This window comes from Lissotriton helveticus, chromosome 10, assembly GCF_964261635.1.
Source record: "Lissotriton helveticus chromosome 10, aLisHel1.1, whole genome shotgun sequence".
Classification (NCBI taxonomy): domain Eukaryota; kingdom Metazoa; phylum Chordata; class Amphibia; order Caudata; family Salamandridae; genus Lissotriton; species Lissotriton helveticus.
Window position 1 is genome coordinate 348,713,389 of NC_136071.1, and position 25,915 is coordinate 348,739,303.

The window sequence follows — 25,915 nt, forward strand, 5'->3', positions numbered from 1 at the left end:
CAGGTGCAGTGGCACCAGTGTGTGGTAGATGGTGTTGTGTAACAGGTGTAGTGTTATCAGTGTTACTTAGCTATGATTGTGCAGCAGGTGCAGTGGCACCAGTGTGGCGTAGCTATCATTGGTGCAGCATGTGCAGTGGTACCGGTGTGGTGTAAGTATATTTGGTGGAGCAGGTGCAGTGTTACCAGTGTGGCGTAGGCGTAGCTACCATTGGTGGAGCAGGTGCTGTGGTACCAGTTTAGTGCAGCAGGTGCAGTGGTACCAGTGTGTGGTAGCTACCATAGGTGGAGCAGTTGCAGTGGTAGTGTTGCTTAGCTATGATTGTGCAGCAGGTGTAGTGGCACCAGTGTGTGGTAGATGGCGTTGTGTAGCAGGTGTAGTGTTATCAGTGTTGCTTAGCTATGATTGTGCAGCAGGTGCAGTGGCACCAGTGTGTGGCGTAGTTACCATTCGTGGAGCAGGTGAGGTGTTATCAGTGTTACTTAGCTATTATTGCGCAGCAGGTGTAGTACCACCAGTGTGGCGTAGCTACCATTGTGCAGCAGGTGCAGTGGCACCAGTGTGGCATAGCTACAATTGTGCAGCAGGTGCTGTTGCACCAGTGTGGCATAGCTACCCTTGTGCAGGAGGTGCAGTGGCACTACTGTGGCATAGCTACCATCGTGCAGCAGGTGCAGTGGCACCAGTGTGGTGTAAGTATATTTGGTGGAGCAGGTGCAGTGATACCAGTGTGGCGTAGGCGTAGCTACCATTGGTGGAGCAGGTGCTGTGGTACCAGTTTAGTGCAGCAGGTGCAGTGGTACCAGTGTGTGGTAGCTACCATAGGTGGAACAGTTGCAGTGGTAGTGTTGCTTAGCTAGGATTGTGCAGCAGGTGCAGTGGCACCAGTGTGTGGTAGATGGCGTTGTTTAGCAGGTGTAGTGTTATCAGCGTTGCTTAGCTATGATTGTGCAGCAGGTGCAGTGGCACCAGTGTGTGGCGTAGTTACCATTCGTGGAGCAGGTGAGGTGTTATCAGTGTTACTTAGCTATTATTGCGCAGCAGGTGTAGTACCACCAGTGTGGCGTAGCTACCATTGTGCAGCAGGTGCAGTGGCACCAGTGTGGCATAGCTACAATTGTGCAGCAGGTGCTGTTGCACCAGTGTGGCATAGCTACCCTTGTGCAGGAGGTGCAGTGGCACCACTGTGGCATAGCTACAATTGTGCAGTAGGTGCAGTGGCACCAGTGTGGCGTAGGTACCATTGCTGCAGCAGGTGCAGTGGCAGCAGTGTGGTGTAGCTATCATTGTTGCAGCAGGTACAGTGGCACCAGTGTGGCGTAACTACCATTGCTGCAGCAGGTGCAGTGGCACCAGTGTGCCACATTGGTGTAACACACTCACTACCACACACTCACCCCCACAGACTCACCACCACACACTCACCACTACACACACAACCACACACACAACACACCACCAGCCGTCAGTGCACGCTTTCACCAGGGCCAAACACCACCAGCCATCAATGCACGCTTTCACAAACCACAAACACCACCAGGCGTACAACACCAGCCGTCAGTGCATTCTTTTACAAGGCGCACTCACCAGCAACCGTCAGTGCACGCTTTCACCAAACACACACACCATCAGCCATCTGTGCACGCTTTTACCAACCACACACCCACCAGCCGTCAGTGCACCCTTCCACCAGGCACACACACCTCCAGGCGGCAGTGCAGTCTTTTACCAAGCACACACACCACCAGCCATCAGTGCACAATTTCTACAGGCAGTCACACACACCACCAGCCATCAGTGCATGCATCAATTGTTAACGCATCCACAATTAACTATTGTAGCAATCTCAGTATGGTACACTTTACTTTTAAACATATTCATGTAAAGCACAACATGCCACCATTGCTACAATTCCAATCTAGCCCACATAATTCCACTACACACCACATGCACACACTCCATAACACATGGCGAAAAGACATTGCCATTTACAATGCCATTAGCTCAAACTCAAATAAATCCGAGCCCGATTGCATTTCCAATGCTTGTTTATCTTCACTGCAGTGCCAGGCTGAGCCATAGAGTTTTTGCTCTGGGTTTTGGGCAGCCAGGGCCACTCAAGTAGATGCAGACAGTGATGTAGATGGTTGCTGTCTTAGTTCGAAGAGCGGCCTGGCTGGCTTGCTTCGTTGATGTATGGCCAGTGGCCGACCAGGCCAAGTCTCAGGCTTCACCCTGGCAATTAATCAATGAATCATTGACACAGACTCTGTCCATGCAGCTTCTGTGGGAACTGACTGACCAAGCTGAGAGGCGCTGGGCCAGTGCTGATCTCTCAGATGCTATTTAATCAACATAAATACACTGGCAGTCTGACTCAGCTGAGCCCAGCCTTCTACAGCACCAGCCTGAGGTGAGCATTGAGCTACAGGCTCAGGCTCACTTTAAATTAAATATTCTCAACATATTAGTAATGAATCCGAAAATCACGATTCACACAGACCTGAGTGAGCCGCGGACGTGACGAGTCTTGCAGCACACACCCCGGAGGCAGTCAGATCCAGTTTTGTTTATCTCCTCAAGATCCTGCCTCTCCGACGAGACTGTGCAACCTCTCACGGCAATGATCATGAATGCTGGTGTCGCGCTCCGCATGATGAGACACCAATAATTACAGCAGGCAGCAGCAAACTAAAGTCTTTAATTTTCCTTGTTTAATCTGCTGGCTCTTCCTCATTTTTTGAGATTTAAGGTGCTTTTTTGCTCTCTGTGATAGCAGTATTGTGGATTGAAACTGTATCTTTTCTTCTGTTTTTGGGGCATTTAGCAGGTTTAGTGCGAGTGTTTGTTTCTTGGCGTATTCGATGATGGGATGGTGTCCTATAACGGAATCTGTTTTGGAGTCCCTTACCTCCTCCACTGCCTTGGAGTGGTTATCCCTTTGTTTCATTTCTATTGTCGCTGTAATGCCCTGGAATTATTGATTTCAACTTCCACTTCCTCCATGACTTGTGGTCCTAACTGATGATATTGTTTCAAGTCGGTTACCATTGTGGATAGGACAGTTGGTAAGCTAGTAACTTTTCTACTAGCTCCGGGCAATGGCTTGCGTTACATACGACCTTTTTGAATAGATCATCGATCCAATCTGTGGGACTACAACATCAATGCATTTGTGGCTGCCCCTAACTTTGAATTAAATTGACCTTAATAAGGTATCCTGATTAGATAAGCAAACTTGTAGGGAGTAATTGGAGCTTTCTTGTGGAGATTCAGTAAGCTCTTGGTTAATAGAGCTTCCTTTAGTGGTATGGAGATAGGCTTCCCAGAAGGTTGCTGGTCCACCACAGGTGACAGTTCTTCTTTGTTGCCTGATTTGATGTTTTGGATAGTGAGAGTGTTGCAACCTGTTTATTTGTACCTCCCATTCCACCTTACTTTGCGATAGAGGTGTGTTTGATATTGATAAAAGCTCTAGCGTTTGACTCTGGCATGAGCGTGGGTGTCTTCTTTTGTTCAGGTTTTACTTCCCGAATAATTGTTCTGCCTTGTGTGCGGCAGGGTTGATTGGGCTTGTTTTAACTAAAGGGCACCCCATTAAAGGGGTCCCATTTTCAGTTTCCGCTATCATAAAGTATGCTGTAATAACTTTGGTCGATGCCCGACCGGATCCCCGACTAGCTCACCACTGCGTATGTCGCCACCTCCTCAGTGCTGATTCTGATTCTGCCGCCCCAAAAAAGGTGCGAACAAAGCAATACAAAAGGGGATGATGGAGGGAGCGTTTGAGCAAATCAAACACTCACCCCCAGTCAAGTGATCTGGGTTTAATCCATCACCATTCTTTAGCTCACTCAGCCACCCCAGTTCAGACACGGCCATATGCAAATCAGTCTGACCCTGTGCCTCATGGGAACAGTCCAACCCGAACTGCCAAGCCATGTCTTCCCTGGACCGGAAACAAGCTTCCTAGGACCGGTTTCTGGCACTTCAGCCATCTTCAGCCAGGCTTGCTTGAATCCAGTGGTAAAGTGAGCAAGGGACTCGCGTCTGAGCATACCCTGCCAACTTATGGTGAACAAAGCGGTACAAAAGGGGGTGGTGATGAACGGAGCATCTGAACCAATCAAACACTCACACCCAGTTAACAGAACAGACATGTCCCTATATCTCCAAAAAATCTCTTGCACTAGCACTCAAGGAATACCATCTGGCGAACATATTACAGAATAGTGCCATAGGGGTGTTAAGCTCAATATTTTGGGAGGTTAAGTGCACATATCGTTTTGAACAATTCTTGGACAGTATCCCTTGCAATAAAACTTTATGTGCAATTCAGACACGGAACACTTCCAGTAAGGGACCTCACGAACAAGTGGGCAGGTGTAATTTCCCCACCCAAGGGCTGCCCAGGTTGTAACGCCAGTGTAGAATCTGACCTACATGTCTTACTTTTCTGTCCTTCTTACGCCAATGCAAGAGCAAATGAATTATCCAACTCTGTAAAAACCTAGGCATTAGGAATTACCAGGAAGTGTATCGTATTCTAAAATATGATTCCTCCCCCTTACTGGTATTTGTGACATCCAGATTCCTATTTTCCATGTGGTGCCATAGAAGGGCCAAGCTTAAGGCACTTGATATTGCTCACAGCGCCTAGGTGGTTCATATTTCAAACAAATAATGAAGGGGGTCGGCAAGTGACCAGACCCATAAGTTCAGCTTACCTGCCTAGTATCGAACATTCTTACTTAAGTAATAGAACTGCTTGTGACTAATTATTTTTTTTTTAAACCAATTTTAAGGGATTTTACTTGATACCATTTAGTTTTAACCACAATGTTGTATGTCAGACCAGTCTAATGTTGTTTTTATCTTTGTACTGCTTTTATGGCCTATGCTCGAAATAAAGTTTGTTGACTGACTGACTGACTGTTATTATTATTATATGAGCACAAGTACTCAGTAAGTACAATTATTAATGTGTTCAACACCAACACACAATTGGTACACATGCTTCAGTTTTCATATCAACATACTGGATCCAGCTTTGTAATCAACAACCCTTATTACCCTAGGTGTTTATTAATAACCCCTATGAAGGTGTAGCCATAAAGAGGCACAGATAAAAGCAAAGCTGCGATAAGGGCACGTCCAAACATCTGCTTTGCAGCTGGCAGAATTTCAGATGTGAGAAAAAAGTTCTGGAATGGCAGAGAGCTCTCTAAGGCAGAACAGTGGATTTCAGTAGGCTGGGAGACACAGCATATTTGTTATGATACTCTTCAGGAGCAGGTTTACTACATAATGTATGTATGTATGTATGTATGAACGAATGTATGTATGTATTTATGTGCTATTTGTACATAGTGAGCGCTGTACAGAGTCAAAGGGAAGCATTTAGTCAGCAATTGATTTGAGAATGACGAGAAGTAGGTTTATTTTCATCTTTCCATCAAGAAAACCCAGAAAGAGATCTTGGCTAGTGAAATATTGCTCTGTACCCTAGTCTGTAGAAGAGGGTTCTAATGTCAGACTGGGAGGAATATTCCTATCTGCTTTCCGCCCTCTCCAACCCATGGTCAACCACACATGTGGAGGGGTTTGCTGGAAGCTACCATGCGTATAAGTACCCTTTTTGGACATTGTATTAAACTCCCAGGAAAGGTTTGGCCTCCCCACTGGGTGAACACTTTTCGAAGATTTCCTAAAAGTAGTTTGTATCTGGAATGGTAAATAAATAATTTGGTTGGGAATTTTTCATGTATTCAAACCAGGAAGTGTTGGCAGCCATCTTGTGTCCCGGACGGAGGGAGAAAGATAAAAAAAACAAGAAAAGGGGGCAGGGTAAAAACACCCTGACCGCCCCAGGCTTGGTCAGGGGGTCCCACTGGGACCCCCAGTCCCAAAAAAAGCATTTTTTAAGTGGATTTCGGGCGGGGTCGCAAATTTGTCTGGAATTGTTTTTAAAAACTCGTTTTTTTCCTGTCAGCATGGAATCTAAGGAAGGGTTTTCAAAAGAGAATTATATTTTAATTTTACCAACATTGCGGGAGCATATAAAGTGGCTTTTTTTTTTTACAATATTCGGAAAGGTTCAGTAATATAAAATATTTCATCTATCTTTCGATACACATGGGCACCGTCCGGGTCGAATTTCCTTTTAGCACGACCTGGCTATTACACGATTATTCTACAAAGCTAGATGCAGGCTTCTGTCATTTCACACGCTTAGTTGGACTTGTTTGTATTTCTCAGTAGTGAACCTAGCTGGGCCACATTTCGAAGTTGTACTGTCAGCATTTGTATTACGCACTTCCGCCATTTGCATGGCACTGTAGCCGTTGCGGCGGACCAGCAAAGCCTGTAGGCATTATTGTGCGCTTTAAGGCCAAGCGGGGTCACCTGTTGTACAGCACCGAAGTCAGAGCCGCTCTTGGAGTTACAACAGACTGGCGGGCCTTCAGACACGACCAGAGTGCTGTTTGAATCACACAGACCATAGACCGTGGAGTCCCGCAGTTCTGTAAGAGAGGCCCAGGTAGGTGCGGAGTCACAGATATGTTAAGGAGTCCAGGGAGAATGAATCACAGTGTCCTTGATTTTTTTTTAGGGTCATGGAAGAGAAAAGGTATCATGTATACTTCAGTGGTACTGTAGGCAAAGAAGTGGGTGGGTGGGGGTCGGGTTCTGAGTTCTATCGCACTCCAAAATACACTCTACAGCTGTGCTATTAAAGAGCAGGGTGATCACTGGAACTTGCGCGGCAGGGAGAGTACTCCATAGCGCAGAACAAACAGTGTTGATGCGACATGGTTCATCAATCAACCTCTAAGGCTTGTGGCGCACAGTGCTGCAATAAGGCTTCAGGGCAGCCAGTTTAGAACACTACACTCAAACCCCATACGTGGATATACCATTAAACCGTGGAGTTAGCTGCCCACTGCACTCACTTTTATCCGTATTTATTGTTTGCGCTTTTAAATAGCGCAAACTCGACCACAAGGTATTGTAGCGGTTCACATGAGCACCCGTTATATTACAGACTGACGCATTCATTTTGGTTTTTATTCACAGGGAGATCAAGTGATTTGCCCAGAATCACAGAATGTTGAGCTGACACCGAGACTCAAACCTGGTTCCCCGGGTTCAAAGTCGGCACTGGACTTGAAATAGGCCCCTTAGGGCTGCTTGTATCACACAGCACAACCATGTAGCACCGGGATCAGCTGGATGACCCTGCATCCTGTAAGCTGCAGATCTCTTGATGTTAGTCCCTCTGCCATTGGACTGAGAGAGTCTCCGTGTTTGGGATTCCAACCCCACATACCCCTCGCCCCGTATGTACTTCAGTCCCCAGACAGTAAAACGCCACCCTTGGATGACAGATCACTTCCCAACCTGGCATGGGAAGCCTTTCACTCATTACCGGCCCTTCAAAGACTTCCTGGGCCTGCTGGTAATTCTATGAGAATCAAAAACGCTCATAGGTAGTCCGTGAATGGCTCACAGGAGACTATCTGGCCAGGGATGGGATTACCAGATGGAAGGAAGAAGACCAAGAAAGTGTGAGTTTTGGAATACAAGAGAAGCCACACCCCACAAAGCCAGGGACAGCTGCTGCATGTTACTGAGAAGTTGTGAGAAGTATGCGCGTGTGTGTGTCTCGTGGGTCGTGGCCTCTCCCTACACTTCATATAGTACTAAACTGCAGCAACTACTTGTATGGTGTGAATATATATACATATATATACATATATGAGCACGCAGGGGACTGTGGGGATGCTTATTAATTTCCGGTTACTCACCACGGCCTCTGATGAAGAAGAGTTTCTTAGAAATGCGTAAGGCCACGAGGATGTCATGACGGGATGGGAAGCTACCTGCCTGTGTAAATAAAGGATGTTTCCTTTTCCTGAAGCAGAGTGCGGCCTCAAATTGCTGGGCAATGTTGGGAAGATGTTTACCCGCCGGTTCTAGGCCGTGGAAGCGACGCACCATTAGAAAGCGCAAAACTTATAAATTTCAGCGTGACAAGGCTGACTATGCTGAAGGGCGTATTTTTACCTTTGCAAAAAAATACGATGTAATCAAAGCCAGCAAAGTTTTCAAGCCGCTCCCCCCTTGCCAACCATCTTCTTCCAATAATCGGTCTAATGCAGATCCATTAGAGGAGACTTCTGAATCTAACCTCAGTTCGAGTGTGAATAGTGATTCAGACTCTAATTCGTCTCAAACGGGACCTCGGCTGGGGTTTACCCGGTTTTCACTGGCACAAGAGGTGGAATGTCTACGCAAGGACAGACGCGAGACACTTCGCCCCAGGAAACCAGTGCAACAACAGCAAAAAACAAAATCCGCAATGCCAAGCGCTACCGACGACGCAAAATCAACTCCAGGAACAAGTCAACCAAAAAAGCGAAATTTCAACAGGCGATGGAACAAAAAATAAATGATTCAGGCACTGCGCTTTCTGTGATTAATTTAACTGACACCAATTTTTCATCATCAGAATTGCGCATTTTGTCTATGGGACTCTCCTATTGTCCTCCCAGTGACTTTAATTATGCAAACACCAGAATAGATTTGTTTAAATTTGTTCGTAAATTAAAAGCTCCAAAACATTTTGCTGGGAATAAACAACGTCCAATAGGGGTGAGGCAAGAAGCAAGTGACCGAGGGCTCTTGGTCCGTGATGCCCCTTGTCTCCAAGACATGGAATCCCTTATACATGAACAAGCTACTTCGCAAAGTACCCCGGTACAGCCACCTGTCTTTGCAGGATGTCTAACTAAATTTAAACCACGTTCCACATTTAAGCCTGTCTCCATTTTTGATAATATCGACATATTCCATGAGTCAGCGGCTAAGAAAATCAAGGCACTTTACTCCAAAGTTCTGCTAACTAAGCAACACAAGTACCAACACAACGACCAATACATCAAACTGGTAAAAAAGATTCAACAAAATGACAATATCATCGTAAGACAATCCGATAAAGGAGGAAATATTGTGCTCTGGCCAAAACAACTTTATGTTCAGGAGGCCCTCCTTCAATTAAATAACTTGGATTGTTACAGACATTGTGATGCAGGGGCGGTGAGAAAAGCCCAGACAGACTTCTACTCCCTATTATTGGGGTGGCGATCCTATGGGCTAATAACAATGGATGAATTAAAATTCTTAAAAAATGATCACCCCATTACACCTGCAATGTACCTGATCCCAAAAATCCACAAGGACCCAGATAACCCTCCTGGCAGACCGATCATTGCAGCGTGTGGAGGTCTCTTAGAAAATACAACAATCTATGTGGATTCATTCTTGCAAGAACATGTTCTGAATTTACCCTCTTATGTCCAAGATTCCAATGATTTTTTACGCAAAATCAAAGACATTGTTTGGGATCCTAGTTGGTGCTTAATAACTTTAGACGTTATGTCTTTATACACCAGCATTATACATAGGGACGGGATCAGGGCAATTGAATTTTATCTGGGATCTAGACCTATCATAATGTCTGAACATAACAGGATGATTTTGTCCATGATTACTTTTTGTTTGAATCATAATTTCTTTATGTTTAACAACCGGCACTACCAGCAGATCAGGGGGGTGGCCATGGGGGCCTGCTTCTCTCCCAGTTATGCCTGTTTGCACATGGGTTACTGGGAGAGGCAGGTCCTCCATGGTCAGCACGCCGTTACTGCTGCAAATTCTATTGTTCGTTGGTATCGTTTCATAGACGATGTGTTCTTAATTTGGCGTGGTACAAGATCTGAAGCAGAACATTTTGTCTCCATCCTAAATGTAAATGACTATAATCTGACTTTTACATCAGACATCAGTCAGTCACATGTACATTTTTTGGACATGACCGTGGAGATCATTGATGGAGAGTTACAGACTAAATTGTACAGGAAGCCAACAGCAGGCAATACGGTGCTCCACGCAAGCAGCCATCACCCCGCCCATCTAATTCGGAGCATCCCATATGGGGAGATGCTCCGAATTAGACGGCTATGTAGTACCTCTGCACAATGCAGTCAGGCGCAGGAGGCTAGCAAAATCAGGTTCCTGGCCAGGGGGTACAAGGCGGAGATAATTGACAAAGCTATGCGCAAAGCCAATGCACTATCACGTGACGTGGCTCTTGAGCCTAAAAACAAACAGAAACAGTCTGAGCCTCAAGTTAAACAACCGGTCAGGCTAATTTGGGCGTATAATAGGCAACATGGAGCCTTGAGAAAATCAGTAGCCAAATTTTGGAATTTGATTAAATGTGATCCTGTAATAGGAAGCACCATCCCGGCAAAACCTCTAATAACCTTTAGAAAAGCATACTCTATGCAGGATGCCCTGGTCAGACCTAGTCCAGAGGTGGCTTCTCAAAATAACTGGTTAGATAAGAGCAGAGGATTCAGGAAGTGTTCCAGCTGTAAAGCCTGCCTCCATGGGGTCAACAAATCAGAATATATTGTTCCTTTCTCTGTCACCCCACGCAAGATCAATAAACAACTGACTTGCAAAAGTGAATACGTGGTGTATGTGCTGGAGTGTCCGTGTGGCCTGCGGTATATGGGGAGTACCAAGCTGCAGGTCCACAAAAGAATACTCCAGCACATACGGGCTATCAAGACCAATGATCCCGCGTATCCGGTAGCTCGCCACTTCAAAGAATGCCACAATAACAACAGTGCACTCTTGAGATATTATGCCATCGATGCTATAAGCCCCTTAAGAAGAGGTGGTGACAGAGAGGGTGCTTTGAGAAGTCTGGGGACCAGGTATATCCTGGAGTTGGACAGTAAGACCCCAGGAGGTCTCAACTCCACAGAGGATTTTTACACGTGCTTATAAATCTCATGTGTAAGTCATTTGGTCTAAACAACTGATCATTAATCCTATAATTGGTTTCTGGCCTTGGGTCTCCAATAAATTGTGGCTACTGTACATATAGGCATGTTCTGGAATAAAAATAATGCTAATTAAGGCCTTCATTTTCATATTTCGCTGTTGATGTGGACTCAGCTATAAATAATCTTTCAACCTAGGCGTAGGTTGAAATCAAATGCATCGATACAAGTTCTTCTATGAAAACAAAACTTTTTTTTGATTCTCATAATTTCTAATCATAAGCTCATTCACTAAGATTTGAACATGTAATGCTCCAAGTATATTATAACACTTGGCTGAGTCATCATTGGGTGTGTATAGGGAGGCTGCGATAAGGTATTCAAACCGATATTATCTCCTCCAAGGTTATTGTCATAGCACTGTGCGCCTGACATCACAAATATGCAGTTGTAGCATTACCATTCCAATTTTAAGGGACAAAGGATGTGGTATTTAAACTCATTCTTTAAATTATGTACAGTTTGGTTACATTTGCAAAAAAAATTATTTTGTGGTGTGTTTATAAATAGTATCGAACAGTGGAAATGGTTGTTTAAAATATATTTCATATTTTTAATATATTTCCGCCGTAATGATGTTGTTCCTAAAAATGTGTAACAATGTTTAAGGTCTTAATTTAGGATACAAACTATGTACATACTTTTTTGCTGCTATCTGTATATGATGTATTATATAACAGGTATTGACCTTTTATTGTAAATACAGTCTTTCTTCCATGAATTTTAATCTGGAGTTAGAACATGTGACTCAGTAACAACCAATCATTGTTCAAACCAATCACGCACTTGCACTTTAAATTTTGCCTTCCTCCACTCTTGCGTCATGTGACCAAGGCCTCTGGGTAGGCCGAAACGTTATGTCGAGGTGGGCCCTCCAAACTACTAAATAAAATACTGCTCACCTGCATTTGGGTCTTCCTCTCTTCTTCTGCGCCGATGGAATCCGTGACTGGGCTCTGGTGAGAGAATGCTGAGATTGTAGCTATATATACATATATATACATATATGAGCACGCAGGGGACTGTGGGGATGCTTATTAATTTCCGGTTACTCACCACGGCCTCTGATGAAGAAGAGTTTCTTAGAAATGCGTAAGGCTACGAGGATGTCATGACGGGATGGGAAGCTACCTGCCTGTGTAAATAAAGGATGTTTCCTTTTCTTGAAGCAGAGTGCGGCCTCAAATTGCTGGGCAATGTTGGGAAGATGTTTACCCGCCGGTTCTAGGCCGTGGAAGCGACGCACCACCCTGAAAACAACAAGGGGCCCATGTGAGGAGACATGCTTCTTGCAATGGCGCAACAGGATACCCGATTAAGGCAGGCAGAGTCTCGTCCAGAGGCTCAATGTGGGCTGCTAAAACTGTCCTTTTTTAGGTCTCGGCCTGGAGTTGGAGCGCATGCGCTCCTCGCCTGCGAGAGCTTTAGTAAAGAGTATGAAGGGGACTTCAATTCAAGCCACTGTGTCCGAATCATTTCTGATTCGCTTGTGTCGTGATTTATGTTGTTTTCTCACTTTCCATTTGCTGGACGTCATTTCTGTTACCGCCCTTGCAGTTTTGTGATGCCGCCCTTGACAAGCGCATCTGTTTTCACTCAGCCCAGTTGCAAAGACAACTGGCTGAATGAAAACAGATGGTCTCTTTGTGCTTCAAGGCTGTTGTGAAGAGTTTTATCTGTTTGTTTATTAAATAAGCAGATAAGAAAAGTCTTCACTTTGGGGATGCTTATTAATTTCCGGTTACTCACTACGGCCTCTGATGAAGAAGAAGAGTTTCTTTGAAACGCGTAAGGCCATGAGGATGTGATGACGGGATGGGAAGCTGCCTGCCTGTGTAAATAAAGGATTTTTCCTTTTCCTGAAGCGGAGTGCGGCCTCAAATTGCTGGGCAATGTTGGGAATATATATATATTTGCTAAGGCTTAACAGTGCGCATTGAAGCGCTACTCCACATTCTGGACTTCAGCTGAAATGGATGCTGGGAGTCCTGTCAATATCGGACCACAGCTGCAGGCTATGTAGGCGGAGCTTGTGATACTCCAACCACTTGGAGCACCGCATGGTATTTTAAAGAGGGAGGGAGAGTAACGCAAGGCAAGAAAGGCATCTGAAGAAGGCCCAACAAAACGCCGAAATGCATTATCCCTAACCTGCGATAAATAAATGGATATATATATAGATATATATATAGATATATATATATATATATATATATAAAAATATATATATCCAGCTTAAAACACTCAGACGGGTGCCAGTCATGCGGGGGTGCTCCCGCACATTCATGAAGCTCCACACTCCTCCCGGGAATTGACCCAAAAAGACAGCACTCGTGAGGGGCAGGTTCCAGCAATTTATTAATGAAAAACAAGTACAGACGCGTTTCGGCAACAACCTTCGTCGATGTTAGCCGAGAAACGCCAAACGCCACCATTTTTAACGTCATCAAGCGTGTGTATACAAGGCAACATAAACAGAAGTCTAATCCTCTTGTAACCTAATAGAAAGCATTCAGCTAGTGTAAGCGCCATCTTAGTCTGGTTCACAGGCAAATAAAATCATAAAGAACACGGATATTTCGAGGGAAACCGGGCACAAATTATAAAAAAATGGACCGAAAATGGCATTCGCAATATCGTCATGCAAATACATAGGACTCAGGGTAATTATTAACCCCACGGAGATCATTAGTCTATATACATATATACAGTTTCTAATTACGCCCTAAATGGGCCCGAGCACCCTAGTGCCTCTTTATTCATGTCCACATGACATTTCATCTATATACATATATACAAATTCTAATTACGCCGTCATAGCAAACTCTACTTTGGATTTTGGAAGCGAGAGCAGGTAACCTTCTCTCGCTTCCAAAATCCAAAGCAGATTGCTTTTCCACAAGGGGAGCTGCATGTCAGCAGCTCCCCATGTGGAAAAGCAATGCCGGCTCCCGCAGGATGTGAGGAGCCAACGGGACCGTTTGGGAATTGGGGCTCCCCCCACGGTCCCCAACGGAGAGGCCACGCCCTGGGGGTTGGGGTCCCCGAAGCCAGAAGTGGCCTGGGAGGGGAGCCACACAGTCCCCCTGCGTTTTCAAAAAAAAGAAAATTTAATTAAAAGGCAGGCCGGCCCCAGGGGATGGGGTCCTCAGGGCTGAAATCGGCCTGGGGAGGGGGGCTGCGCGGCCCCCCTCCTCTAAATCATAATTAAAAACAATGGCCAAGCCCCGGGGGATGGGGTCCCCGGGGCCAATAGTGGCCCAGGGAAGGGGGGCCAGGCGGCCCCCTTCCCTATAATAAAAAAATTGAAAAAAAGGAGAAGGTCCGAGGAGGGGGGCCACGCGGCCTCTAAATACAATATAAAAAAAATAGAATGTTGGCCTGGGGATGGGGTCCCCAGGGCCGAAATTGGCCTCTGGAGGGGGCCACGCGGCCCCCTTCCGGTTTCTTTTTTTTAAAAAAAGAAAATGCTCAGGCCCTGGGGGATGGGGTCTACGGGGCCAAAAGTTGCCCAGGGAAGGGGGGCCACGCAACCCCCTCTCAGGAAAAAAAAAAGTAACCGGCAACTCACTGGAGGCCCCGCCCCCTCCCTGCAGCACTCTGCAAATGCACCCCCTGGTGCGTTCTAAGTTGGGGAATTAATTCCCCTTGAATGCTGAGGGTTCCTGGGGGCAAACTAGCCCACCAGGTACCTCCAGTAAGCACCAGAGAGCTGCGCTGCAGAGAGGTGGTCCAAGGCCACGCCCCCTTTTTTTTACACTACTCTGCAACCTAGCTCTGTGGTGCTTACTGGAGGTAGCTTGTGGGCTAGTTGGCCCCCAGGGACCCTCAAGACTCAAGGGGAATTAACCCCCCAATTTACAACGCACCAGGGGATGCGTTTGCACAGTGGTGCAGGGAGGGGGCGTGGCCTGATGTGACAAGTGTGCAATTGTGCCTTGTGGCGCTTTTTAAGTTGGGGGATTAAGTCCACTTGAATCCTGAGGGTCCCTGGGGGCAAACTAGCCCACCATGTACCTCCAGTAAGCGCCAGGGAGCTGCGTTGCAGAGCGGTGGTCCAAGGCCATGCCCCTTTTTTACACCACTCTGCAACAATGATCCAGTCCATGTGGGCGGGGCCAAAAGTGTACAGGGTGGTAACCAGAAGGGACTACAAGCATTTGCAATGCAATAGGTCTCGCATTTACTTGAGTTTGAGCTATTGGCATTGTAAATGACAATTACTTTTAATTATGCTTTGGTTTTTAAAATGTAAATAAAAGGCATTGTTATTTACAATGCCATTAGCTTAAACTTGCTTGAATGTGTGACCTATTGCATTGCAAATGCTTGTTCCTCATATGTCATTGAGTGGACTGCAGACAAACGGGAGATAAGCACTTTCACCTTTCTCTTTGACATAACCCACGTGTCATGAATGTGCCAGAAGCTTACAGTCTGTGGATAGATGGGCGGATCCCAGTGCATTATACCAACCAAGGCACTAGTTTGGTCTCTGCTGCCAGAGATGCCAATACCCCCCTCCCACCCCACCTTCCACCACCTGTTGAACCTCCCCACCCCTTCTTCACAAGAGTTGCCAGCACCAATGCTCCATCTGTCTCGTGTTCTGTCGCTTAGCTTGTATACATCGGAGTGGGGTTCATAAAGCTCTACATTTAAGATGCAGAAATGTGCCCCTTTCATCCAGGTCCCCTTGCTCTGGGTTCCCAAGAGTCGGTCCACGAGGAGAGATGTCATGTCACGCCACATAAACGAGTCTCCTTGGCAGTCCGCGTCTGCATGTGTGTGCGCGTGCATGTGCTTGTCCCACATTTTAGAGATCCTGGCTTGCCTTCAACCCGGTCCTCTCTGACTACACAGGACACAGAAACATCTCCCCTCAGTGCTTCCGGTCAGGGCTTGATGTGAAATATTTAGGGGCCCCGGATGACAGACGTTCTGATCAGTGTTGCAAATTATTCACGCTTTTACCCTGCCTGTTATGCCGCGCCCCACACTTGGTTCTTCTGCTAGTGCTGGTGTCCACGTCCCGCTTTGCCTGCCTGTTCCTCCGGTCTGTCTGTATATTCGTCCAGTCTGCCTGACCCTCTCCTCGTCTCTGCATGCCAGTATCGCCTTTCATTAACTGCTACTCTGCTCTGCCTGTATCTGAGCACTCTATTCCCCCTGCCTGTATCTGCTCAATGTCCTCAGCTTGTCTGTATCTGCGCACTCTTCTCCGCTTACCTGCATCTGCGCAATCTCCCGACTCCCGTGTATCTGCCTGTCTGTGCACACTCCTTTCTGTCTGCTTGTCTCTGCGCTTTCCTCTATGCCTGTATCTACGCACTCTGCTTCTACTCAGCCTCCCGCCGTCCGTAGATAGTTTTACACACACTCCTTACCTGTTCAGGCCCCTCGTCCACCTCAACCATGCACAACGTGCACTGGAAGGCCACACACCGCACATGCCCAGATATGCACACATATGCAACAGTCCGGCAACAAGCATGCCTGCTGTTCAAGAAGATGCGTTAGTGATTCGGGCAACCTCCCATATTAACACGAGCTCTCACACTCGTGGGCACCCACGGCTCATTGAAAATGGCACTTCATCTGACACAGGGACACATCCACTCACACTACTAATGGTGCAAGGTGCACTAGACTCCACTTGGTGACGGAAAGCTGGTAACCGTATGGGAGAGACCCCTGAACCAAGTGCCCTGATGCCAAACTAGCGACAGGTGGTGTGCCATACACAAGCCTGTTGTGTTTCCTTTCCTCACCCCTGCGCGCGCAGGGAGCTGCAACACCATATGTGAGGAAGAGGTTACGGGAAGGGCCTTAAGTGGGGTAGTGATTGTTAATTGTTGTGCAGGAGTGCTTAAAAATTCGTCCTGAGGCGGAAAGCCGGGACTGCAGAATTAATCATTGTGCTGTTTTTATTTTCGCCGATTTTTTAAACTGCGTGCATTTTCTGTTTGAGTCACTGATTATTGTGCCCCTGATTAGCGCTTGTAATTTCGCCGCCTTAGCTGTTTATTAGCTCCCCAAAATCGGAACCTGCTGGAACCAGCAGCTGTTGCCTGACTCTACCCCCAGCAGCCGATTGGACGCTGCCTGGAGGGTCACCATCTTGCGTGAGGAGCTGGGACAGGGACACCAGTTGAGCGCTAGGCCCCTCCCACCCTCCCGCCCCCGGCCACTACAAAAAGCTTTGCTCCCCTCACTCCAATTGATTGTTAATTGTTGTGCAGGAGTGCTTAAAAATTCGTCCTGAGGCGGAAAGCCGGGACTGCAGAATTAATCATTGTGCTGTTTTTATTTTCGCCGATTTTTTAAACTGCGTGCATTTTCTGTTTGAGTCACTGATTATTGTGCCCCTGATTAGCGCTTGTAATTTCGCCGCCTTAGCTGTTTATTAGCTCCCCAAAATCGGAACCTGCTGGAACCAGCAGCTGTTGCCTGACTCTACCCCCAGCAGCCGATTGGACGCTGCCTGGAGGGTCACCATCTTGCGTGAGGAGCTGGGACAGGGACACCAGTTGAGCGCTAGGCCCCTCCCACCCTCCCGCCCCCGGCCACTACAAAAAGCTTTGCTCCCCTCACTCCAATTGATTGTTAATTGTTGTGCAGGAGTGCTTAAAAATTCGTCCTGAGGCGGAAAGCCGGGACTGCAGAATTAATCATTGTGCTGTTTTTATTTTCGCCGATTTTTTAAACTGCGTGCATTTTCTGTTTGAGTCACTGATTATTGTGCCCCTGATTAGCGCTTGTAATTTCGCCGCCTTAGCTGTTTATTAGCTCCCCAAAATCGGAACCTGCTGGAACCAGCAGCTGTTGCCTGACTCTACCCCCAGCAGCCGATTGGACGCTGCCTGGAGGGTCACCATCTTGCGTGAGGAGCTGGGACAGGGACACCAGTTGAGCGCTAGGCCCCTCCCACCCTCCCGCCCCCGGCCACTACAAAAAGCTTTGCTCCCCTCACTCCAATTGATTGTTAATTGTTGTGCAGGAGTGCTTAAAAATTCGTCCTGAGGCGGAAAGCCGGGACTGCAGAATTAATCATTGTGCTGTTTTTATTTTCGCCGATTTTTTAAACTGCGTGCATTTTCTGTTTGAGTCACTGATTATTGTGCCCCTGATTAGCGCTTGTAATTTCGCCGCCTTAGCTGTTTATTAGCTCCCCAAAATCGGAACCTGCTGGAACCAGCAGCTGTTGCCTGACTCTACCCCCAGCAGCCGATTGGACGCTGCCTGGAGGGTCACCATCTTGCGTGAGGAGCTGGGACAGGGACACCAGTTCAGCGCTAGGCCCCTCCCACCCTCCCGCCCCCGGCCACTACATAAATGGAGTCTATCCCCCGGAGGCGCAGCGGACGGGCGCAGCGGGCGCGCCGGCGGCGCGCCAAAGGCAAGCCCGTCTGCGCCCGTCCGCGACCGGACGGGGCGCGGGGCCAGAAACCCTGGTCAATCCCTGCCCCCTCCTTTACGGTATGACAAACATACTTTACTCAGCCTACGCCCTGCTCGCGCGCCATCTTGTTTACACTCTATGGAGGCGCTATCAGTACATGATTGTTCAGTGTGCCATTTTACACCTAGCACTGGCTCCTCCGACACCCCCCATAAAAGTGTTTTAAAAGCTGCACTACTTAACTGTCGATCTCTAAGCAAACATAACACCCAAATTTATCACCTCCTTGAGGATGAAGCTCTTGAGATCCTATTTCTGACCGAAACCTGGCTGGGTGAGCACTCCGATCCCGACGTCATCGAGGCGATGCCTCCAGGATACTCCCTCGTCAGGCTCGATAGGCAGGATGGTAGGGGAGGCGGAATAGCCATTGCCGTCAGAGCCCCCTTTGAATGCTCTTTATCGCCGGTGAATATTGATCGCTGCGAAGCTGGATCCTTTACCATTATGGTGAGCCCTAAATATTCCCTATCGGGCATTCTTCTATACAGACCCCCGGGAAGACTGTTTGATTTTGCATGCAGCCTTATAGAGGCCACAGCCCATCTTACTTTAAGGAAATCTAGACTTTTGGTGCTAGGAGACATGAATATACACTTTGATGATGCTGGGGACAAAGACGCCACCAGCATACTAGCAGAATTACTGTCTCTGCAGCTAGATCTGAAACATCAAAGTCCCACCCATAGACAGGGTCACCTGCTCGATCCAGTATTTAGCAACTGGAACGGAGTAAAAGTGCTTCCTCCTGTGCCAGTGCCCTGGTCTGACCATTTTGTGGTCCCCTTACATATATTAGCAACTGAAACGGCAGTCAAAAATGAAAACCTGCAGACCTATTGCTGTCGCAAATGGAAAAATTTTAATCCCAAAACGTTCACCGACAAGCTTGAACTGGCTGGACCCCCTAAAGGCTCCGACTGTGAGACCGCCTATACTTGTCTAAAAAATACGATCCTCACGGTCCTGGATGAAACGGCTCCCATCCGTAGATCAGTGACCAACAAGAAATTGAGGAAACCTTCCCCATGGTTTACAGCTGAACTTCAGGATGCTAAAACCGCCTGTAAAAAATTGGAACGAGACTGGCGTGTCAACTTCTGCCCCACTGCTAAAGCCCATTATAAAAATGAGCAAGCAAAATACTATAAATTGATCCGTTCCGCTAAAGCTCTACACTATAAGACTCGTATAGGTGAAGCAGAAAACTCCTCCAAGGAGCTTTTTAAAATTTTTAAGGAAATTTCAGTAGTCACCAACGAGAGCAATGCCCTTAATGATTCGGTGGCGAAATGCAATGATATTGCCAAATACTTTGCTAATAAAATTACTACCATCTATTCTAATTTCTCCACCGACCTGCTTTCAGGATCTGATTTTACTGAAAATTTGGAGCTCATCCATACAAAAAAATGTCTGACCAGTTTCTCTGTTCCTCACACTACTGCTCTTACCAGCATCTGTAGGAGCATTAAGTCTGGCTCGCCCCGGGACCCTGCTCCCCCCAAGATACTCACAGCTAGTTTAGAAGTCCTCGAGTATCATTTCAGGCACATCCTCCAACTTTCTTTCTCTACGGCTACCCTCCCTATGGAATGGAAAAAAGCTATTGTGCTGCCGATAAAGAAGAAACCCAACATCAGTCAGGACACTCTGGAAAATCTCCGGCCCATCTCGCTGTTACCCTACTTAGCGAAGGTGGCTGAGAAAATAGCTAATAGCCAACTTATGGCCCATCTAGAATCCAATGGTGCGTTTCACAGCTCCCAATCAGGTTTCAGGGCAGGCTATTCTACCGAAACCGCCCTACTGAGAGCGACAGAAACCCTACGGGCAGGTGTAGATGCAGGACAGACCATGGCACTTATAATGCTGGACCTGAGTGCGGCGTTCGACACTGTAGCACACTCCATCTTGCTACAGTGTCTGAACAAAGCCGGGGTCACCCAGGAAGCTTTGGGTTGGCTAAAGGCATTTCTCACCAACCGCTGCTTTCAGGTTCAGAGAGGTGCTTCTCTCTCTGACAGCATTGCCTTGGAACAGGGGGTGCCTCAGGGCTCTGCCCTGAGCCCCACCCTCTTCAATCTGTATATGGCCCCTCTGGCTGAAGTTGTTCAATCGTTCGGCATTGAATTAGTCTCATATGCCGACGATACCCAACTTCTCATCTCCCTATCTCAAGCTCCCTCTGTTTCTTCTGACAACTTTAAATCTTGCATGCAAGCTCTGGCGGTTTGGATGACCCAACACTGCCTGAAGCTTAATGGCTCGAAAACAGAGGTTCTTGTTATGGGAGGTAGGGATTCTAGCTGGACCAAGGAGTGGTGGCCTTCTTGTTTGGGACCGCTACCCACCCCCTGTGAAGCAGCCAAAAATCTGGGGATTTGGGTTGACCCTAAACTCTCCTACGACTGCCACGTGAACAGGGTGGTCGGTAAATGCTACGGGGTCTTAAAGACCCTTAACCGTACCCTGGATCTCCTCCCTCTTGAAGCAAGGCGCACCATGACCCAAGCGCTCGTGTCTTCCAGAATAGACTATGGGAATGTGCTTCTGCTCGGAACATCGCAAAAAAACATCAGGAGACTTCAAGTCCTGCAGAACACAGCAGCACGTCTAGTCCTTAGGCTTCCTAAGAGAGCCCCTTCCAAACCTTCTCTAGATACCCTCCACTGGCTACCCATAAAAAAGAGAATTCTTTTTAAAGCATTATTAATATGCTATAGGATCATCTCCCAAAAAGCTCCTTCCTACATGAAAGACTTAGCCATTCCCTATGAACCCAATAGAACTCTTCGCTCCAGGGGAACTGGCTTGCTCACAGTACCCCGTATCAGGAAGGCCAGAATGGGTGGCCACTCTTTTCGGGCTATGGCCGCCAAAGAATGGAATGCTCTCCCTATGGAGATTAGACTTGCGAACTCGGAGACTGCTTTCAGGAAAAGCTTGAAAACTCACCTGTTCTCTCTGTAACTCCATCTATGCACCTGATTCCTTTCTCAGCGCGGGGACACGCCGTGATGGCGTCACCAGGCGCTTTATAAACTCCTTTGTTGTTGTTGTTGTAGTAGGTTACGGGAAGGGCCTTAGGTGGGGTAGTAGGTTACGGGAAGGGCATTAGGTGGGGTAGTAGGTTACGGTAAGGGCCTTAGGCGGAGGAGGAGGTTACAGGAGCGGCCTTGGGCGGTGCAGTAGGGAAGCACTTGAAAGCATTGAAGAAAATGATTTTTTTTCCCGGAGCCATGTGCTCCAACAGCTGAATTTAATTCAGAAAAAATATGAATCAGAGATTTGCCCAAGGTACTCACTCAAGAGGTACAGCGTTCTGGGAGTTTGGCTTTGTCAAAACGACAAAAATGTATTGTTAATGCTCGAAGGATAAAGTGGACTGGCAGTTAGTAATACTGACACGGTATGTTTAAAAATCAGAAATATGAAACAGACTGTGAACCTATGACATATATAATTAGAGGTTAGTAACTGAACCATTAGCACGTCCTGAAGTGGGATAAGTAAATGAAGAAAAGCACGAAAGGAAGGGGTGCACAGCAAGACAGACGTGCAATTGGTCTTTGGCGGAGAAACAAAATGGAAGAGCACAGGATCTCTGGGAAATATAAATAGTCCCGGAAGGAAGGAGAAACAAACATTATTTGAAAAAAAAAACGTTTATAGTAGAAGGAACGAGGCATGCATAAAAAAAAGTGCATAGTAAACATAAAAGAGGAAAATGTAATGACACCAGGAAAGAAAACTGTCAAAAAATTGAACAGTGCCAGAGACAAAATATGTACATACAAGCAAACATTATTTTACAATGAAAAATAAAGGTGAAACGTACCGTAATGTAGAGCGCCAGACAGGACCAAGGCTAATCTTTGGGCCAAACCACAAGAATTAAACTGTTGCCCGAGTAACAGCATCTTATACTCGATGCATTTACTTTGTGACATCACTGTGTTTGTGAGGTCACGGGTCTGTCGCTGCTGCTGAGTGGTATTAAAGTTGTACAAAATGGAAGCCCAAAGCCCAGGGACCTGTAAATCAGGGGCAGAGTTAAACTTTACAGGCTCAGCTGAAATTAGGAGTAGTTAATCGGGATACCAGCTCCCCAGGGGGCAGATGGAGTAAATTATGTACGAATGAGTGTACATGTAAGATCAGATATCTGCTCCTGTATCATTTTACGGGCAATGATTGTCAAACTAATGTTGTGCTTCCTTTCCTACATAATCCATCCTTGCTCCTCTCTTTTTATCTATCCATTTGTCTGTCCCTTTACCCTTACACCTGTCCTGTGCTACATCCTCCCTTCCATTCATCTTTTGCGCCATTCAATTTCCCCATCCATTCTTTTCTCCATCACTCATTTTCTTCCTCTCTTCCTTCTTTACTTCCATGCTCTCTAGTTTCTTTTGTTCCGTCACCATACAGCCACATCATGTTACTTTCTCGAAGTGGTATTTATATTTCAAGAACAGGGTCTCTCATCAAACTAAGAGGAAGAAAACAAAGTTTTAAAGGTTTTAAGTAACACACACTGCCCAGTGGCTCCACCCCCCGCTCAGGCTGCTGAAGTGTGGGGTTCATGACGCCCCCGTGTGTGACCCAGGTACAGAGTATAGGAAATGTTCATGTGTGCACAAACTGTGGGGTTCCAGATGTGTTAACTAAGGGCCATGTCTATGTGTCCCAGGTTAAGTATAGGGCCCTGTTACATTTGATTAATGTATAGCAGATTCTGTGCTTTAGTGTAGAAAATATTTGTGAGAAATCTTAAAACAAGATGCAGCAAATTCAATGTTGCACGAATAGCCCAACAATGGTTCTTAATCTCTACTTCTAATGACTGGTATACTTCAGGCGTATCCGAATTATTCTGCAAGGCCAGCCAAGAAAGCAGTGTGGGCGACAAAACCGGTATCAATAAAATGACCTGCATTGACAAATAGGGATGACTGGATCAGTGGCTGTCACAGTCCAAGGACGTCCAAAGGAGAACAACGCGGGAGCTTGTATTAGAGGTGTTACCAACCTTAATGCGCTTAGCTCCTCTACATGGGGTCCTTTCTTATGTCTCATTTACCAGACAGCACAAGCTGTCTGGTTGTAAAAGACCTATTTCGTGGATAACAAGAACTTTCAGTGAGCTTTCAGCCTACCGGTTGCTTTCCATTGGTTAACTTTATTATCACTCTCATTTTCTTGCTTCTTGGTCAATGGCTTGTCGTTCTCAGCATGTGTTTGTCCCTCCCCTGGAGCATAGCCTCTGTACCAGGCTTTAGATTATTTCCTTCCACTGCTTACTTTTAGGGAACCACTTTTTCCTTTTTGGCTATGAGAATGCATGTGTTTTGCAACTCTCTCCCTCGTGTGCTGCTCCCCTGTGCTCCGTGTTGCTGGATCCATCGTGCAGTTCTGACCCTCTCTCATTCTCCTACCCCTTCCCACTCAACTCCCGCACACCATGTTCTTCTCTCCATTGTGTACTTCTCCCTCGTCCTCTGCTGCACTCACCCTTATGCACTGCTTTTACCCTCCTCCCTCAACCTGCTCCTCTCCTTCGTTTGCCAAAACCATTGCAAACTTTTCTATTTTGCTCTATCACACACACAAAAAAAAGAATCAGATTCAAGTGGAGTCTACCATCTTGGATCGGTAAACAAACAAACAAAACCAGGCTTGAGTCTCGGCGCCGGCTCTACAGCCTGTGATTCTGGGCACATCATATCATTTCCCCGTTACCTTTAAAACAAGCACTGGCCTTGTGTAGGCACATGTTCAGAGCGCTCTAATGCCGTGGAGATCACGCTATATAAAACTGTAAAAATACAAATAAATGGAGAACTAGGAGGAGGGTTTTCTGGCTCCGGGGAGTGTGTACAAGTGGCACCTCGGGGCGGGAAGGGGTCGAGAGCCAGCTGAGAGGCCATGGAGGCGGGGGAGCAGGAGGGAGGGGGAGTGAAGTTTGACAAGCTGCGGCTCCAGCTGAGATGCATACACTTCAGCAGGCGGGGAGGGGCCCCACAGACGCCCACCAGCACCACTGCAATCCGGTGGGAAGAGCATTCCTGCTCTGGGTAATGTGAGCTGCAGGGAAACCAATCCTGAGGCTTGGGGGAGGGGCAGCGTGTGATCTTCGGCAGCCCGCAGCCTGAGCTACAGACTCACAACCACTGCAGCCTCCAGCTCGTGTTTACACACACGGAGCAGGCAGGAGCCGAAGTCCAGGGTCACATAGAGAGCAGGCAGCACCGTCGTGTGTGTGTGTGCGCGCGTGTGTGTGTGTAGGTGTGCGGCGGGGGGGCATGTGTGTATGCGCGGCGGGTGGGTTCTCTATGTGTGTGTGCGCGCGCGCGCGGCGGGGGTGGGGTGGGGGGCGTTCTCTATGTGTGTGTGTGTGTGTGTATGCACGGGGGTGGGGGGGGTTCTGTATGTGTGTGCGGCGGCGGGGGGTAGGGGGTTCTGTATGTGTGTGTGTGTGTGTGTGCGTGATTGTGTGTCTGCTTTCAAGGAGCCATGGGAGACAGGAAGTGCGCGTGACCTGATGCGTTTACGCGCGCTTGCACATCACTTGTCTCCTGTCTCCCTTGGCTCCTTGAAAGCAGAAATGATCACAATAGGAGTCTCGCAGCGACAATCGCTTCGCGATCGATTCGCAGTGCGAGCCCTAAAAAAGGCCCCGTTACAATCAAAAGGCACCGTTTAACATAATCAGTGACGCAAAATGACGCACACCAATAGAAATTACGGGCGGAGCCGAAACTCAGCTGCTAAAAGTACATTGATTCCAAGAAGCCCTCGCACAGCGAGCAATGCATGCGCGCTGCAACGCCAGGCGAAACCTAAAAAAATAGGACCATAAGCCAAAAGGTAAACATACTTGCAAGACTACTGCTCTAAATGTTAGATATTGAACAGCATGTTTGGAGCCACCAAAAGGTTTTTCTTCAGAAAGAGAGGAACCCTGATCAAAGTACATACTGCCAGAAACAAAACGCCTCACCAAATTCAGTCCGTGTACCCCCCCACTTTTACATGCCTTGTGCACAATTTAGTCTTTTATACCAGATAAACATAATGTGGTCCTATTTTTCTTTTTTCACATATAATGCCCTACCTGCACTTGAAAGGTCCACCACCATCTCACCAGAAATATATTTATGTTTTACTTTGCTCCATTACAGCACACAGTTTTATTAAGTCTATACTTTTAGTGATAGCATAAAAAGAAAAACAATTACCTCTTCGGAAACTCTCTTGTCTGTTGCACCCAGCATTGAATGCAGAGCACCTGTTGGGAACAAAAAGTGGGTATATGAAAAATCATACATTATTCACAGGGTAAATTGTTCTTGTCCAACACAATCACCGGCAGCTTTTGTCCTCCCCCTATTATGTCGGACAATGGTTCCACCTCTGCTAACCTTCACAACTGGGCACATTTCTTATGGAAACAGTATTATAGTGCAGTCATTACTATGCAATAATTTTACCACACATATGCCTTTACCACGCAAATGTAAGTATTTGGCAG

The 25,915-nt window shown here is 47.0% G+C and overlaps 1 protein-coding gene across 1 annotated transcript in view; it reads right to left on the bottom strand.

The window, feature by feature from the left end:
* PTPN23 (protein tyrosine phosphatase non-receptor type 23) overlaps nucleotides 1-25,915 on the bottom strand; it is a 663,560-nt gene that overhangs the window by 554,831 nt on the left and 82,814 nt on the right. Inside the window, exon 5 of the mRNA XM_078662553.1 lies at nucleotides 25,623-25,672. Coding sequence (XP_078518679.1) covers nucleotides 25,623-25,672 — 50 coding nt within the window. The remainder of the gene's footprint in view (nucleotides 1-25,622; nucleotides 25,673-25,915) is intronic.